Source organism: Nannospalax galili, unplaced genomic scaffold, assembly GCF_000622305.1.
Source record: "Nannospalax galili isolate Female #2095 unplaced genomic scaffold, S.galili_v1.0 scaffold211, whole genome shotgun sequence".
NCBI classification, from domain to species: Eukaryota; Metazoa; Chordata; class Mammalia; order Rodentia; family Spalacidae; genus Nannospalax; species Nannospalax galili.
The window spans coordinates 3,683,000-3,697,626 of record NW_008329624.1 but is presented as its reverse complement, the minus strand read 5'-3'; the positions used below and the strand labels follow the sequence as shown (position 1 = coordinate 3,697,626).

Genomic DNA, 14,627 nt, shown 5'->3' with positions numbered 1-14,627 from the left:
TATATCAAGTTTAAAGCCAACTCAATCTTTTGAGTCATTGGTACTGAGAGTTGGCTTCTATCACACAGGTATCTGCACAGGAGGTCAGGAAGGAAAATCCTGTCCAATTCAAGTTCCGGGCCAAGTTCTACCCCGAGGATGTATCTGAGGAGCTCATCCAGGACATCACACAGAAGCTGTTCTTCCTCCAAGTCAAGGAGGGGATTCTCAGTGACGAGATCTACTGCCCCCCAGAGACAGCTGTGCTCCTGGGGTCCTATGCAGTGCAGGCCAAGTTTGGAGACTACAGCAAGGAAATGCACAAGTCTGGATACCTCAACTCGGAGAGGCTAATCCCTCAGAGGTGAGCTAAGGCTGGTCTGGCCTGGCCTGGGTGAGCACAGGTCTCTGCCCTCGGGAAGTAAAAGGGTATGAGAGGGAGCTGAGGACTTTGTTAAGGTCAGATGCACCTTTAAGCTAGGACTCTAGCTGTTCCTAAGCGCTTTGAACTTGAGAATGTACTGAGCCAGCAGGTTCCTCTAACATCCTAATGACTAACCTGGCAACCGCCAGGGATACTGTTTCCCTTCCTAATGGGTCTGATGGGCAGGGTTCTCATGATCTGCCTGCTTAGCTCTCTCTAGTATATAACAAACAACCTGGCTTTGCCGAGCCTGTTGTTATTCTCTAATAGCAACAAGACACAATGCCTTTGGAAGAAAAGTCATTTAAAAGTACCTTTTTAAAAATTTCCAGCAGAACTGGGTTCGTCTTGTTCAAAAGGCTAAATCTTCAGGTTTACCTTCAAAAATACAAATCAAGCTGGGTGTGGTGGTACACGCCTTTAATCCCAGCACTCAGGAGGCAGAGGCAGGTGGATCTCTGAGTTCCAGGCCAGCCTGGTGTAGAGTTCCAGGCCAGCTGGGGCTACAGGGACACCCTGTCTCAAAAAGACCAAAGAAAGCTCACTGTGATTGCTTTATGCGAAAGACCAGTGTGAGTTTGGCTGCAAGTGGGAAGGGCCTCATGGCGCACATCTCACTGCCCTTGAAGGTGAAAATCCTATGTGTCTCTTACAATCCAGAGTCATGGACCAGCACAAGCTTTCCAGGGACCAGTGGGAGGACCGGATCCAGGTGTGGCACGCTGAACACCGAGGGATGCTCAAGTAAGTGCTGACCTTTCCACTCGTCTTCTCCAGGGATACCAGGTAGACTTTTAGAAAGGTCAGCCTTTGGCTATAGTGCCTGGTAAGGTATTAAGACAAAAGTGGGATTCCCTTGGGGGAAAGGAAATGTGCTTATTTTTTTAAGGCCAGTTGTTCTTTCCTGATGAAAGAAGCAACTTTTTAAGCCATTCCTTCAGAAAAGAGAAAGTCTGTGTTTGACACTCACTTTAGTCTAGGGGAGCACTGCTCACCAAGGGAGTGGGACTTTCGCTCGTCAGAGGTGCTGGCTCACTTGCTTATGAGGTTATTGTGTTCATCAGTATACAAAAATGAAAGCATGGACCCAGGTGAGCAAGGTGAAGCACGGGATGGTGGGGGGCAGAGATGATATGGCTTTAGGATACTTAGGTGAAGACCACAGTCCTGCCTCTAGCCCTGGTGGTACCACTGCACTGTCCCAGCCTCAACACTTACTTGCAGTTTGGGACTCAGTGACTGTGCACCCCCGAGTCCTGGTTTGGTTGGCTAATTGTCTTTAAGAGTCCTTTGTTGGGGGGAAGTGGCCAGAAGCCTGCAGCTGTGGCTGACATGAGTGGGAGGGGCCCTGAGAGCTGTGTGTGTTCAGGAAAGGGAAGTTACCTAGCAAGAAACCAGCATGACCCATTTGGTTCTTCCTGAGAGTTTGGGGGTCAGATAGGTGACAGCCCAGGATGGCAGGGGTCCCTTTCAGGAAGCTGTGCGGGTCCTTGTTCCCAGCCTTGCCTGCCTATGCTTACCGCTCTCTACTTGCTCTGTGTGACTGGCCTGCATTTTAAGGCTTGGTGGAGGCTTACATGTTTGGATTATTGAGGCCACTTAACCATCACACCTGTTTCCTCTCTCAGAGACAGTGCTATGCTGGAATACTTGAAGATTGCCCAGGACCTGGAAATGTACGGAATCAACTATTTCGAGATCAAAAATAAGAAGGGAACAGACCTGTGGCTTGGAGTTGATGCCCTTGGACTAAATATTTATGAGAAAGATGACAAGTAAGTTGGTTTATCGTTGAGTTTTAGCTGACAGGGTAGCAAGCCTGGAAAACAACGCTAAAGTGGTGTTAACTTGTGTGAGTTAATTTCAGAGTCTTCATTTGGCCCTTGGGGATGAAGGGTGTGAATCTTCAGGGCTTTCTGGGCTGTGTGGTAGCCCTCTCAAAGGGTGGATCAGACTTTCCACCTCCAGTCTGCTTAGCAGCACAGGGGGCCAGTGTGAAGGGAAGGCCTAGAGACCACTAGTGACCTTAGGATTCCGAAGTCTCTAAAGCAATTCTAGGGAGACTCTGGATCCCCTCTGTGCCTACTCCCCAGGCTGTTGCCACAGTGGACTCCTGGCTCAGGGCTTGTGCTAATCCAACCAGGAGTATTTGTAGTGCCATCAGACACTCCAGGATTCTGAAGCAGCAGTCTGCATGTATGAACAATTAGCTAACTCCCCTGAGCCTGCAGAGGGCGTGTAATTGCTTCACGCCAGTTCCATTGATTGTCATTGTCTGAGTCTGTGAGAAGAGCAATGGGAGGAGAGTGTCTGGCGCCGGGAGCCTGGCCTCTTGTCCTCCGTAGATGCTTACGGTCACTGAGACGGTCTGGCTGTACACCTCCTTCCCACTAGGGAAAGGCAACCTGCTTCAGCAAAGGCCAGTTTTTCCTTATGGTTGTTTGAGCTCAGATGAGCCTAGACTATATACTTCCAGCCAAGAACACTCGAAGCAGCAGGAGCCTGGTATGATGGCACGTCTGTAATCCCAGCGTGAGGACTGAGTTTAACACCAGCCTGGGCTACATAGTGAGACCCTGTTGCAAAACAAACAAACAAAGAACAGTGGGAAACCACTTGGTAAGAAGAGGGAAGGCTCCTCCGGTCCTTGCTGCCTGTCCTCTGCCAGCCTCCTGTTGTGGCTCTAGACTCAGCTTTGCAGAAGGCAGCTGCAGCTCAGGCTGAGGAGGTGTGTGGCAAGACGCCCCAAAGGTCTCCATGTCCAACCCTTCAGTCTGTTCATGAAGCAGAGGGGCCCAGAATCCTGATGCATTCGAGCCCTGTGACGTGTGTCCTGGTTCCCATCCCAGCCACATGCTAAGATGCTGCCCTCTCTCTCAATCCCTCTTAGCTCCCCACAACTCACGTGCCCCTCCCCACAATCTCTCTGAAGCTATCTAGGAGAGCGTCTCTGCACATAAAGGATCCAGATCCCAGAGCACAGGTGCAGTTCACTGGGCAGTGCAGGGCCTCAGCTTTACGTTCTTTCCCCTTGGGCCCAAGTGTGGCCAGTGCAGGGCTGGAGGCAAGCTTTGTCCCCTGGAAAAACTAGCATTAATCAGGAATGAACCAGGCTACCCGGCAGCCCCAAGCAACACACCATTCAGAGCATACCAGGAGCCCTCAGAGAACATAGATGCGAGCTGTGAAGGGCTTGCAGCTTGCTGCTGCCCAAGTGGCTTGGTTCAGTGTTAGAGAAACGAGGGCAGTCTGAGTCCAAAAGGAACTCTGGGAGCCTGCTCACAGTCCTCCCAGTCCTGAGCAGAAGCCGGGGACTGTGGCGCACCCCCGTGCCAAGGAGCTGTGCCCCATCTGTCCTCCTGGGAACGCAGGTGGGAAGCTGTATGTCTTTGAACTCCATTCCTGAATGGCCAGATTTTGTAACAGAGCCGCAGCCAGGACTGTCCAAACAGGTTTTTCTGGCTGTAAGAAATAGCCGGTAGGCAGGGACTTGCTGATGTTGGCCTCTAACCACCCCAGCACACAGAAATGTTCATATACCTTTCCCAAGTACATTTTGAACGGCGCCCCAGTGGGTCTCCCCTTGCTCCTCCACACCCCATTCAGCAGCCAAGTGCAGGATTTCCCAGTGGTCTTGGGTCTCCTCTGCTGGTGGCACTAGGCCGCTCCACTCCCATCACCACCCTTTCTGGAGAAGGCACACCCTCTCTTCAGAAGAAAAGCACTGTTAACAGCCTCTGTTCTTCCTGTTGGCACAGGTGTTAACAGCATGGTTAGCAGTAGCAATGGCAGATTGTTCTGGGCCCTAAGGACCAGAGCTCTAAGTGGGCTGGATGTTGAGTTGCTTTTTTTCACTAGTGGAACTGTGGGTGAGAACAAGATAGTCTTGATACATTGTTCATAGGAGAAATCTGATACATAGAGAGTAAGTTGAGCTAGAAGAGTTCTAATGTTCTCTGCAAATAAATCGTTATTGTATCCTTTTTGGAATTAAATAGGCTCTGAGAAATGTCTCCTGAGAGACCCCCCTTTTCATGTCACAGTTCAGTGCTAGCATGGGGTACGGAAAGCCTTTGTTCTGGTTCTCTAACCCTTGGCTGGAAGGAGGAGGGAGTGGCAAGCAAATATCTTCCCCAATGGCAGTTTGTACATAATAGAAGTCTAGGTGACTGGGTTATAATTCTACCTTGCATTCTCAGACCAAAGCTCTCCGACACAAAAATAAATTTGAGGAAACTGATCCTGTCTCTGCATTCTTTAGTCCTTTGCAAGGATGGTTCCCGTCAGCTTCATCCCTTTCCTGGGTTCCATCATGAAGTAGGTCTATAGGTAAGAGTTTGGGGCTCCGGGCTTCAAGCCTTCAAGGGAGAGTGGGTGCTGGGGGAGCTTGTGGCCACGTTGGGGACTAGACCCCATGAACTTGGTCACTTGGGATGTTTCACACTCTCACTCCACATCCCTCTGGCACTCCAACTTCTAGTTGATTGTCTCAACTGAACTGTGGTCTCTATGCTCTTCCTAGGAAGAGTGTTTTGATGTAAAATTTAAGTATAATGAAAAGTGGTCTTGTGTTTATTTACTAGATTTTGACAAAAAGCCTGCAAAATTCAAAAATCCTCTCAAGACATACAACAATTTTCATTGCCTTAACTGCAGATTTTGAATCTTTAAAAAAAATTAACTATAGCTGGGCATGGTGGCACATGCCTTTCATCCCAGCATTCAGGAGGCAGAGGCAGGAGGATCTCTGTGAGATGGGGGCCAGCCTGGTCTCCATAGGGAGTTCCAGGTCAACTGGGGCTACAGAGAGACCCTGTTTCAAGAAAAAAAACCCAAAAATTTTTAACTATTCTTTTTAAAAATCATTTGAGTTTAGAGGTTCAAAAAATGGTTCAAAGAATTCCCATGTACCTCACGCCTCTTGTGTGGTCCCGAGTCTCACCATCAGGAGGTTGGGCTAGTCAGTCGTGGGCCTCATTTCCATCTGGACTTGTCCCATGAATGCCTGGTTTCGGCCTCAGGAACCTGTCCAAAATCATGCCAGCCTTTAGTTGTCACACCTCCAGTCTCTTTTGAGCTGAATGGTTCCATAATCTTGGTCATGGCCTTGATTTTGAAGAGTACCGGCCATTGATTTTGAAAGTCTTCAACTTGGCCTTGCCTGGCGTTTGCTCACAATAACATTTGAATTTTGCATTTTGGGTGAGAATCCCATAAAAGTGCCTTGGTGCCTCCATGGCCTCCCATAAAGCACAGTCAGTTCATCCAAGTGGGTCAGTGATGAGGGAGTGCGGCCAGGCTCCACCGTAGCTCCTGTCCTTGCTGCAATTGGTGAGTATGTTTGGGGAGATACTGTGGAACTCCAAATATACTGCTGTACTGAATCTTTCGGTGTTAACCTGCAGATGAAACTTACATGAGATTGTTACAGTGTTAAGAAATGGTCATTTGGAGGAAAAAAAATCATACATGTATTAATTGGAATCCTGTAAGGAGCCAGTTGCCTTTCTTCATTTTGTCAGTTGTCTGTATTAATATGAACTTGTGGGTATTCGTTACTTGGATGGTTTCAGATTTGGCTTGTAGGAGACCCTGGCATTGCTATCTCTGTCCCGTTGTTCTAAACTTACCCTCTGGATCTCTAAATGCCCCAGACCCATCCTATGCAGCCCAGCCCTGCAGTCAGCCATTTCTCCCATGTCCCCTGGTCTCTGTTGGTGGAGATTCCCACTCTTTTCTTCATTGGATTTTTTTCCAAAACAAGGTCTCCGTCACCAAGCCAACCTGGAGCTGACCATTCTCCCGCTTCATCTTCCCAAGTGCTGGGATTACAGGCCTGTGTCGCCACGCCCAGCTCTTCCCACAGCCCCTTCTAAATGAGTGGCATAGAAAGGACTGTTACATTATAAATCCTGTGGCAGTCTTCGGGTGGACCATGTTCCTGTCTTACGTGTGATCTCTTTTTAGAAAGGGAGAGGAAAAGGGAATCCTTGTGGTCTTTCGTTTTTCCAACTCTGGTTAAGAATTAAAGGAAGTTCTTTAACTCAGAAGTGAGTCATAACTTTCATGATTTGATACTGCAGTTATGCTGATGAGTGACTGCGGTTGTTATGTGAGCTTTAAAGTGTTAAAGGCTGGATGCCCTGCTGGTACCCAGCCTTTGGAATAAAGGTGCCTATTGAACTTGGAGGCCTGGGTCTTCTGAACAGAATCTAGACAGTCCTGTGTAGATGGGCGCTCCAGAGCAGAGCATAGGAGTTGAAGATGTTGACCTGGCTGAGTGGCTGTGGGTTGAGGAGCTAGCTGTCTCCTGGTCCTCAGCTCCTCTGGGACCAGCTTTTGCTTATGGGGTCTAGGGCAAGTTCTCCACTCTTCAGCCTTTCCGTATGAGGAATACACTGGCAGGACCAGGCCATGTCTTTGTTTCTGTTCCAGCGTTCTGAAACCTATAACATTATGTTGCTGAGAGTTCTGTATCCTCTGCATGATGATAACGTAACAACACACTGCATGTTTGAGCACCATGAAGCATGTTAGGCAGCTGTAGTTTACAGGCATAGGCAACAGAACTATAAAGAAAGGATCTAGGAGCTGGAGAGATGGCTTAGCGGTTAAGAGTACTGACTGCACCTTCAGAGGACCTGGGTTTAATTCCCAGCACCCACATGGAGGCTAACAACTGACCATAACTCCAGTTCCATGGGATCCAAGGCTGCCTTCTGACCACTGTGGGCGTTGTATGACACGGGTGCACTTACACACATGCAGGCAATACACTCATACACATAAAATAATAATAATTTTTTTTTTTTTTAAAGAAAGGATCTATGCCTGAGGCTTTAGCACATGAACCAGCCTGGCTAGTATCCTGCATCACTAATGTGGGTATGCTCTGATTGCTGTGCCCCAGAAGAGCCATCTGCCATGCTTAAGAGCTTGCTTCTGTGGAGCTAGAGCCACGGCTCAGTGGTTAAGAGCACCGGCTGCTCTTGCAGTGACCTAGGTTCGATTCCCAGCACCCACATGGCAGCTAACAACCATCTGTAGCTCCAATTCCAGAGGAATCCGATACCCTTTTCTGACCTCTGGACATTGCACGACACAGGTACACTTACATACATGCAGGCAATACACTCATTAAAAAAAAATTACTAAAATAATTGTTTTTTAAAAAGCTTGCTTGTGATCTTCAGAGGCCCTGCTTCTCTGACCCAGCTTTTTTTTTTTCCAGAACGAGACCCACTATGCCCATGGTGGTGGTAGGCCATGAATCCTACCCTCCCCCAACCTTGCTGTGATCTATTGGAAGTTATAGTTGTAGGGAAGGCCTGGTGTCATTTAAATGTGTGTGTGTGGTGTATGTACACATGCAGGTGCAGGTACGTGTGTGCAGAAGCCACAGAAAGACGTCAGGTGTCCCACTCTATCAGTCTCCACCTTAATTCTTTTCAGATGGGGTCTCTCATTGACTCTGGAGCTGATCTGGCAGGCAGCAGATCTTGGAGATCCTCCTGTTTTGCTCCCACCCCCACAACACTTGGGTTACAGGTGCTTTTTTACATGGGTTATGAGGATTTGAATCTGTCTTCATATTTATTTAGTGAGCACTTACTCTCTGAGCCATTGCCCCAGTCCAGGACTGTGTTTGAAGGCAGTATTTCAATGGTGGTTTCAGAGTCTCTCATTCCCGATTGTTGTTATTCCTGGTGAGGCGTTGGAGAGAGCGAGAATGAGTGGTCAGCAAAGCAACTTGATCTTGAAATCTTAACGATGGGAAAGCCAGAATTGAGGCCAGTGGTGAAATGGCATTGATTTAATAGGCCACCCTGGGAAGTGGAACGTGACACAGGGCAGCATCTGACCAGGCAGGAGTACATACACCCCCCTCCATCAGTAAGCAGCTTCTCTGAGTGAGGTCTGTATGGAAAACAGGGCAGGTTTTCATGAAGCGAAATAGTAACATGGTACCTAAGTAACACCAAGCTAGTCTGCGTAGGAGAGGGAGGGGGCGAGGCCTGGGAAGAGGATAGAAGAAGGAAAGGTGCAGCAGCCCAGACCCTATGCTGGCTGAAAGTGTAGGTTTGGGGCTGTCAGGCCACTCTCCCCTGTTGAATGAAAGATTCTGTTGACTGATAGGTAACTAATCAGACCAGCAGACTGAAAGTGTGAAAACAGGTAGGGGAGACACGTGGGGATTTGAGGCAAGAGGGGCCAGGGATAGAGTGTCAAATAGGACAAAAGGGTGTTCCTAGTTAAGAGTTGAAATTCAGTGCAATGAAACAGTGAGTCACCAGAGTGACTCAACACAGGTGCCTGAGACGGAAAAACTAAAGCGGGGTATACCAAGGTTACTAGAGTTTAACAGCCACTCGGCTGAACCTGCGATATAAAGACTGATAAATAGTTGAGTTCCCATTATGCCTCTGGGATTAGCTTTATAGTTATAAATATTTAGCTTATAAGAATTTGAGTAGATTTGCAATCCTCTCTCAGTCCAGGAACACATACATGTATATATCTATAACCATCCCACCTCTGGTTTCTTTTGTTTGTTTTCTTAACCTCAGGTTGACCCCAAAGATTGGCTTCCCTTGGAGTGAAATCAGGAACATCTCTTTCAATGACAAAAAGTTTGTCATTAAGCCCATCGACAAGAAGGCACCTGTAAGTTCAAGTGCATTTTACACAGACCTTGTTTCTCATTCTCGCAGCTAAAGGGGTTTTCAGAACACTGAGATTTCCCAGTGTGCCAAGAGCCTGTACTTACTCAAAGTTCCCTGTCATGGAATGTCAAAAATCTTTGGGCCATGTGATTGACCGTAGGAAGTGGGAGGTTGTTATGGAGACCAGATGGGTCCATCCAAAGCTAGATGATATAATCTCAAGTCTTCATACAGAGAAAGGGGCAGTTCTAAGTCATCGACCTTGGCCAAGTAATAACGAGCATTTCCCAAAATGACACACTTCTGCCGGCTCACACCCGCTTGTGCAGTGTCTGTGTTCCTATGGTCTACCAGCCTGTCCCCAGATACCAACCTGTGAGTGAGGCTCATACCAGCATCTCCCCAGTAGCCAGTTGGAAGATAGACACTGAGACCTTTCAGAGCTCCCTCGAGCTTACCAAAGTGTCAAGTCTGTCTGGAGCACCGTGGGTCCCCAGGGTTTCCTCTGTGACCCCCCCCCCCATGCTTTCATACAGCTAGGTGTCCCACCTTTTCTCCATGGTCACTATTACGTGATCTTCACTTGGGCATTGGCACACTCTACCCACATGGGGAGTGACGGAATAACTTCATATTCTGGAGTTCAGGCATGTGGATTGTGAGCTAAGAGCTGTGAGGACCAATGTGTTTATTTTGGTTTTATTCTGAACTTATAGCTAATGTTAGTTCACAATATTTAAGACATAGACATGACTATAATATGGTAGAAATGTCAAGAATTCTGTTTTCCTGTTTTAAAAAAAGTGATTCTTAAAAAACTCCACTTGAAGCATTTGTTACCCTCTTAAGGCCGCCTGCTTTTTACCACAGTTACGGACTGGGAAAGACTTTGGGCTCCCTTACTCTTTTTCTTCCCTAGTTACAGTGGTAAGTTCAGAGAGGCAAACATGGGCTGTGTCCATACCTTCGAGGGTCGGTTAAGCCTCTTAGGACTGGGAACCACTTGGGAATGGCAAGCACACTACATGGTATTAATTCCAATTACTTTTCCCACATATGGGCTAGTCTATCATGATTTAAAATCAGCAGGTCTTGATTTTGTTTGTGAGAGTATTTTCTTTATTGAAATATTTCCTGCTGTTTGTAAACTTTTGACTCCTTCTCCATGGGTACTCACATGGTTTTTAAAATTAAACTAGTGTTTAATACAGCCTCTCAGGCTCCATGGTAACAGTTCACGTTGATATGCAGCCCCACCATCTGAGGGTCACAGTGAGCCCATGTTATGGGGGCAGTGAGATTGATACAGTTAGAAAAGCAAGAAAATTCTGACGTCTGTGGGTGTAGATTGCTTTCTACTTGGTGTGGTGCTGGTAATTTTTCAGAACTGTTTTTTAAGAATTCAACAGACAGTAGAATAGACTAGACTCGGGGCGGGGGGGGTGCATATAGAATTTAGCTTTTGAAAAGCTGAAGAATGTTTTATAATTGTAAAGTCCCAGGCAGAGGCAATTATGGTACCTCTGGTTAAATTATTGCATATATAGTCTTTATCAAGCATTCCTGTGGGGAACCTCACTTAAAAAGAATAGAGATGGGGGCCAGGCAAACATGAGGACCTCAGTTTATATCCCCAGCATCCACATAAAAGCTGTTGTGCACATCTTTCCCCCAGTGCTGAGGGGAAGGTAGGATGGAGACAGGGAGATCTCTGGAGCTCACTGGCCAGACAGTCTAGCTGAATGTCTGAACTCCAGGTTCAGTGAGAGAATCTGCCAGAAGTAGTAAGGTGGAGAGGAGCATGGTGGTGCACGCCTTTAATCCCAGCACTCTGGAGGCAGAGGCAGACAGATCCCTTTGAGATTGAGGCCAGCCTTGTCTATAAAGCAAATTCCAGGCCAGCTGGGGCTACAGGGAGACCCTGTCACATAAAACCAAAATAAATAAGACCAAGAACAATGGAGGAAAATACCTGGCACTGATGCTCTTGCTCACAGGTATACACACACAGAAACCACTCACAAAAACCCACTGCTAGTTGCATCCCTGTTGCCTGGCGTTCCAGGATTGAGCTGTGGCCATGAACAGTCACAGTTATGCATTCTGGTGGAGTCAGCCTCCCCACCTCACCTGATCTCATTATTTTACTTTAGGCAGAAGAGAACCAAGTTTTCAAGTTTAAACTTTCACATAAAAGGCCGCAGAAAGTGTGCAGGTGGAGGGGCTGGGACCCCTTACCTGGTACAGCCTTGCAGAGGGCACCTTGTCCTGTCTAAAAGGACAGGGACCTTAAAACCTATTCCAGAGGACAGGCAGGTAGCTCCCTACTTAAAGCCAGCTTCTTCTCTGCCAGTGGCACAGCCATTTGGGGCCACATTCTGACTCTTAGATGGAGTCTCCCATCCTGAGGCTGCCCTCGCAGCTAGTCCAGGCGGTAGTCACCATTTTCCTCAGGATAGAGCCTGCCATTCCCTGTGGACTCTAGGGAGAGAGAGAGCTCACAGGCAACTGCTGAGCTGAAGTGGGTTCAGCTCAGCTGCTTCCTGCAGGAAGCCTTCCCAGGAGCCCCTCTGACAGGCTCACTGGCCCCAGCCCTAAAGGACTGTGGCCTCATGGGAGTGCCTGTCTCCTCAGCCTGGCTGGATTCCGTGTGCCTTCAGTGCTCCTCCAGCTCACCTTCCTTGTGCTCGGTTTCTTCCATTTTCAGGACACAGGTGGTTGATCAATTTAAAAAGCTTCCCCCGTGTCTCGTCCTGTTGTAGTTTTGCATTAAGAGGCAGAGTTTGGGGACTTTAACGTGAACTTAGAAACTGACTTCCTTCAAAGGCTAAGGAGAAATTCCCTCCCCTCACCCACCCAGCTACTGACTGCTGACTCTCAGGAGTGATTTCTAGTAGTTTCTAGACCTGTCTCTTGCAGGCAGGGGTAGGAGGATTCTTATGTAATTCTTATGTTAAGGGCATTTCTGACCCTTGAATCCTTTTGATTGATTTTTTTTTTTCTAAAGGGGAATTGGTGCTAATCAGCATTTCTTTGCAAATACTTGTGAGTCACAGTGGAACCTATTTGGGCTGTGTGCCTCTGAAGCCCTAATGCAAGGTCATTTTCTCTTGTGTAATAAGAGATAGGTGGGTAATAAAAATTCCTGCTTCTCTTAGCTTTGTGGGCTCCTCCCTGGGAAACTCGATGACTAAATAACCAGTGTGTGAAACCAGAGGAAAGCCCCACCCGGGAAATTGAGGGCTCCAGCTGGCCTCAGCCTCCTACTCCAGGGCTTCTAGAGCCCTGAAAGGAAGTCAGAGGAGCTACATGGACTGTCCCTGAGTTTGTCAGTCTCTAGTGTCTAGTTGTGGTGGAAGCTGTGTTTCCACCTCCTTCCTTCCCTGCTCCTAATGGTCAGAAGGAAGCCAAGAAGCATTTCTAAATGCCCAGTGCTCCCCTCTGTCACCCGCTTCTGTCCCCCAAGCTAATCCAGCCAGGAACAAGCAAGGTTGTCTGTCAGAATTGCCCCAAAGTTGTATGGTCACTGGTCCTGAAATGCCCAGATGTGTGCACTGTCTTTTTTGAGAGGCCACTTCTGGTAGTAGTTTTATAGAGCAGCCGGTACCACTCAACAGTTCAGTGGCACTGTGCATTTCAGCCAGCTTTTTCTGCCCCAGGTTCTAGTCAGGTTCCTTATGAACAGTCTCCGATTTAATCTTTGACATTCCCATTAGATACTGTTACTCTCATTTCAGAGGTGACCCTTAGGCTAAGTGATAGAATGACTTGCTTAGGGTTGTGGAACTCGGCTATGGCAGTGTGTATCAGTGGACTGTTACCCAAACATTATTTGCTGAGCACTAATACCTACTGAGTGTTGATTTGATCCTGGGAAGACAGTTGAGTGAACATAGTCCCTGTTCTTGGAAGCCTGACAGTCAGATAGGAGTCAGATGTCAGAGGTAGACAATATAGTGGTGTGCTAGCGCACTGTGGCAGACCCCTCCACCAGTCACAGCAAGCACGGAGACAGGGCTAGGAATCTTTGAGTGGCTAGGGTTGCACTGTGGAAAGATGTGATGGGGTGCGGCTCAGATGTTCACGTATATAGTGGAGCTGGCAGTATGAGGCTGTGGCATGTCCTGGGCTCAGGAATCTGGAGTAGTGGTGGTCAGGGCAGTGACCAACAAGTCTGTGGGCTGGTAGCGGTATGAGAGGTGAGAGGCTGTGGCAGAGGAGACGAAGCTGAGGTTAAGGTAGTATGTTCAAGAATAGGCAAAGGAGGGATGGTGACAGAGGCTGTGGGGATGGAGAAGACAGACTCCAAACGTGCTACCTAGTAAGCAAGGTAACACTGGGATGTCAGTGTTGCTGGTTTTCCCAAGGCTAACACAGATCTCACTATAAAAGAGCTGTAGTCTGAGATTTAGCATGTCCACACAAGCATGCTAGGCAGACCACACAGACTACAAACATGCATGCTGATGCTCACATGTATACATATGTACACAGAAAGATGCACAGACCAGCCACCCTCTACTTGAACCATAGAGCCTTTGTTCCACATACTGAGAATGTACATTTTGGGACCCGTAATCTGCTGCATTTAGCCTTTTAGAACAGATTCAAGCACTCCTTGAAGTGTGATCTTGGGAAAGAAGGCCATTGAAGGAGTTGAGTCCATACCGCTTTGTTCTGTTCTTAGGACTTTGTGTTCTATGCTCCCCGCCTGAGAATTAACAAGCGGATCCTACAGCTCTGTATGGGGAACCACGAGCTCTACATGCGCCGTCGGAAGCCTGACACCATCGAGGTGCAGCAGATGAAGGCCCAGGCACGAGAGGAGAAGCACCAGAAGCAGCTGGAGCGGTGAGTGACCAGGCCTGCGGGATGTCCGTCAGGTGACCTGGAGCAGCGCTGCTTTACCTGATCAGAAGAACCTGGTGGAAAGTAACCAGGTGTAGAGGCCTCAGGGGCCTCGGGCCTGGGTAGTTCTGTTCCTGTGGTGTGCTGCTCAGGGCCCAGTTACGGCAGCACAGTTGGGGTTGAGTGTTGGGCCTGTGAGCTGCTCCCACCTGCTTCATCACAGACCATCCAAGCACAGGCCGTGGCTCCCTTTGCTCAACTCTCAAGCCCCTGTGCCTACATGTCCAGGTCTGCCTGAGTCTCACCCTTCTGTGCCTCTTCCTCATCAGACAACAGTTGGAAACAGAAAAGAAGAGAAGAGAGACGGTGGAGAAGGAGAAGGAGCAGATGTTGCGGGAAAAGGAGGAGCTGATGCTGCGCCTGCAGGACTATGAACAGAAGACCAAGAGGGCTGAGAAAGGTCGGGAGCAACTGCCCTCCGTGGTCACTCCAGGGTTGGCAGGCAGGGTCCGCATGCATGGGGGGAGGGGGGAGGCTTGTTCAAGAGCGGGATCTTTGCTTAACACACCCCCAAAATAGAACAGAGAAATGGCGTTTAGATTAGAAAGCAGTTCTATGCTTTATTAACTTCTATGCCTGTTTTTAATTTTCCCACAATCTTTTAAAATCCTGAATCTCTACCATTTTCCTAGAATGTTAAGGTTTAGTGAGGT

General features: G+C 48.2%; 1 protein-coding gene across 1 annotated transcript in view; it reads left to right on the top strand.

Moving 5' to 3' along the window:
* Positions 1 to 14,627, top strand: part of Ezr (ezrin) — a 44,781-nt gene that overhangs the window by 26,225 nt on the left and 3,929 nt on the right. The window contains exons 5-10 of the mRNA XM_008839614.3: positions 69 to 343; positions 1,064 to 1,147; positions 2,032 to 2,178; positions 8,971 to 9,067; positions 13,754 to 13,917; positions 14,244 to 14,374. Coding sequence (XP_008837836.1) covers positions 69 to 343; positions 1,064 to 1,147; positions 2,032 to 2,178; positions 8,971 to 9,067; positions 13,754 to 13,917; positions 14,244 to 14,374 — 898 coding nt within the window. The remainder of the gene's footprint in view (positions 1 to 68; positions 344 to 1,063; positions 1,148 to 2,031; positions 2,179 to 8,970; positions 9,068 to 13,753; positions 13,918 to 14,243; positions 14,375 to 14,627) is intronic.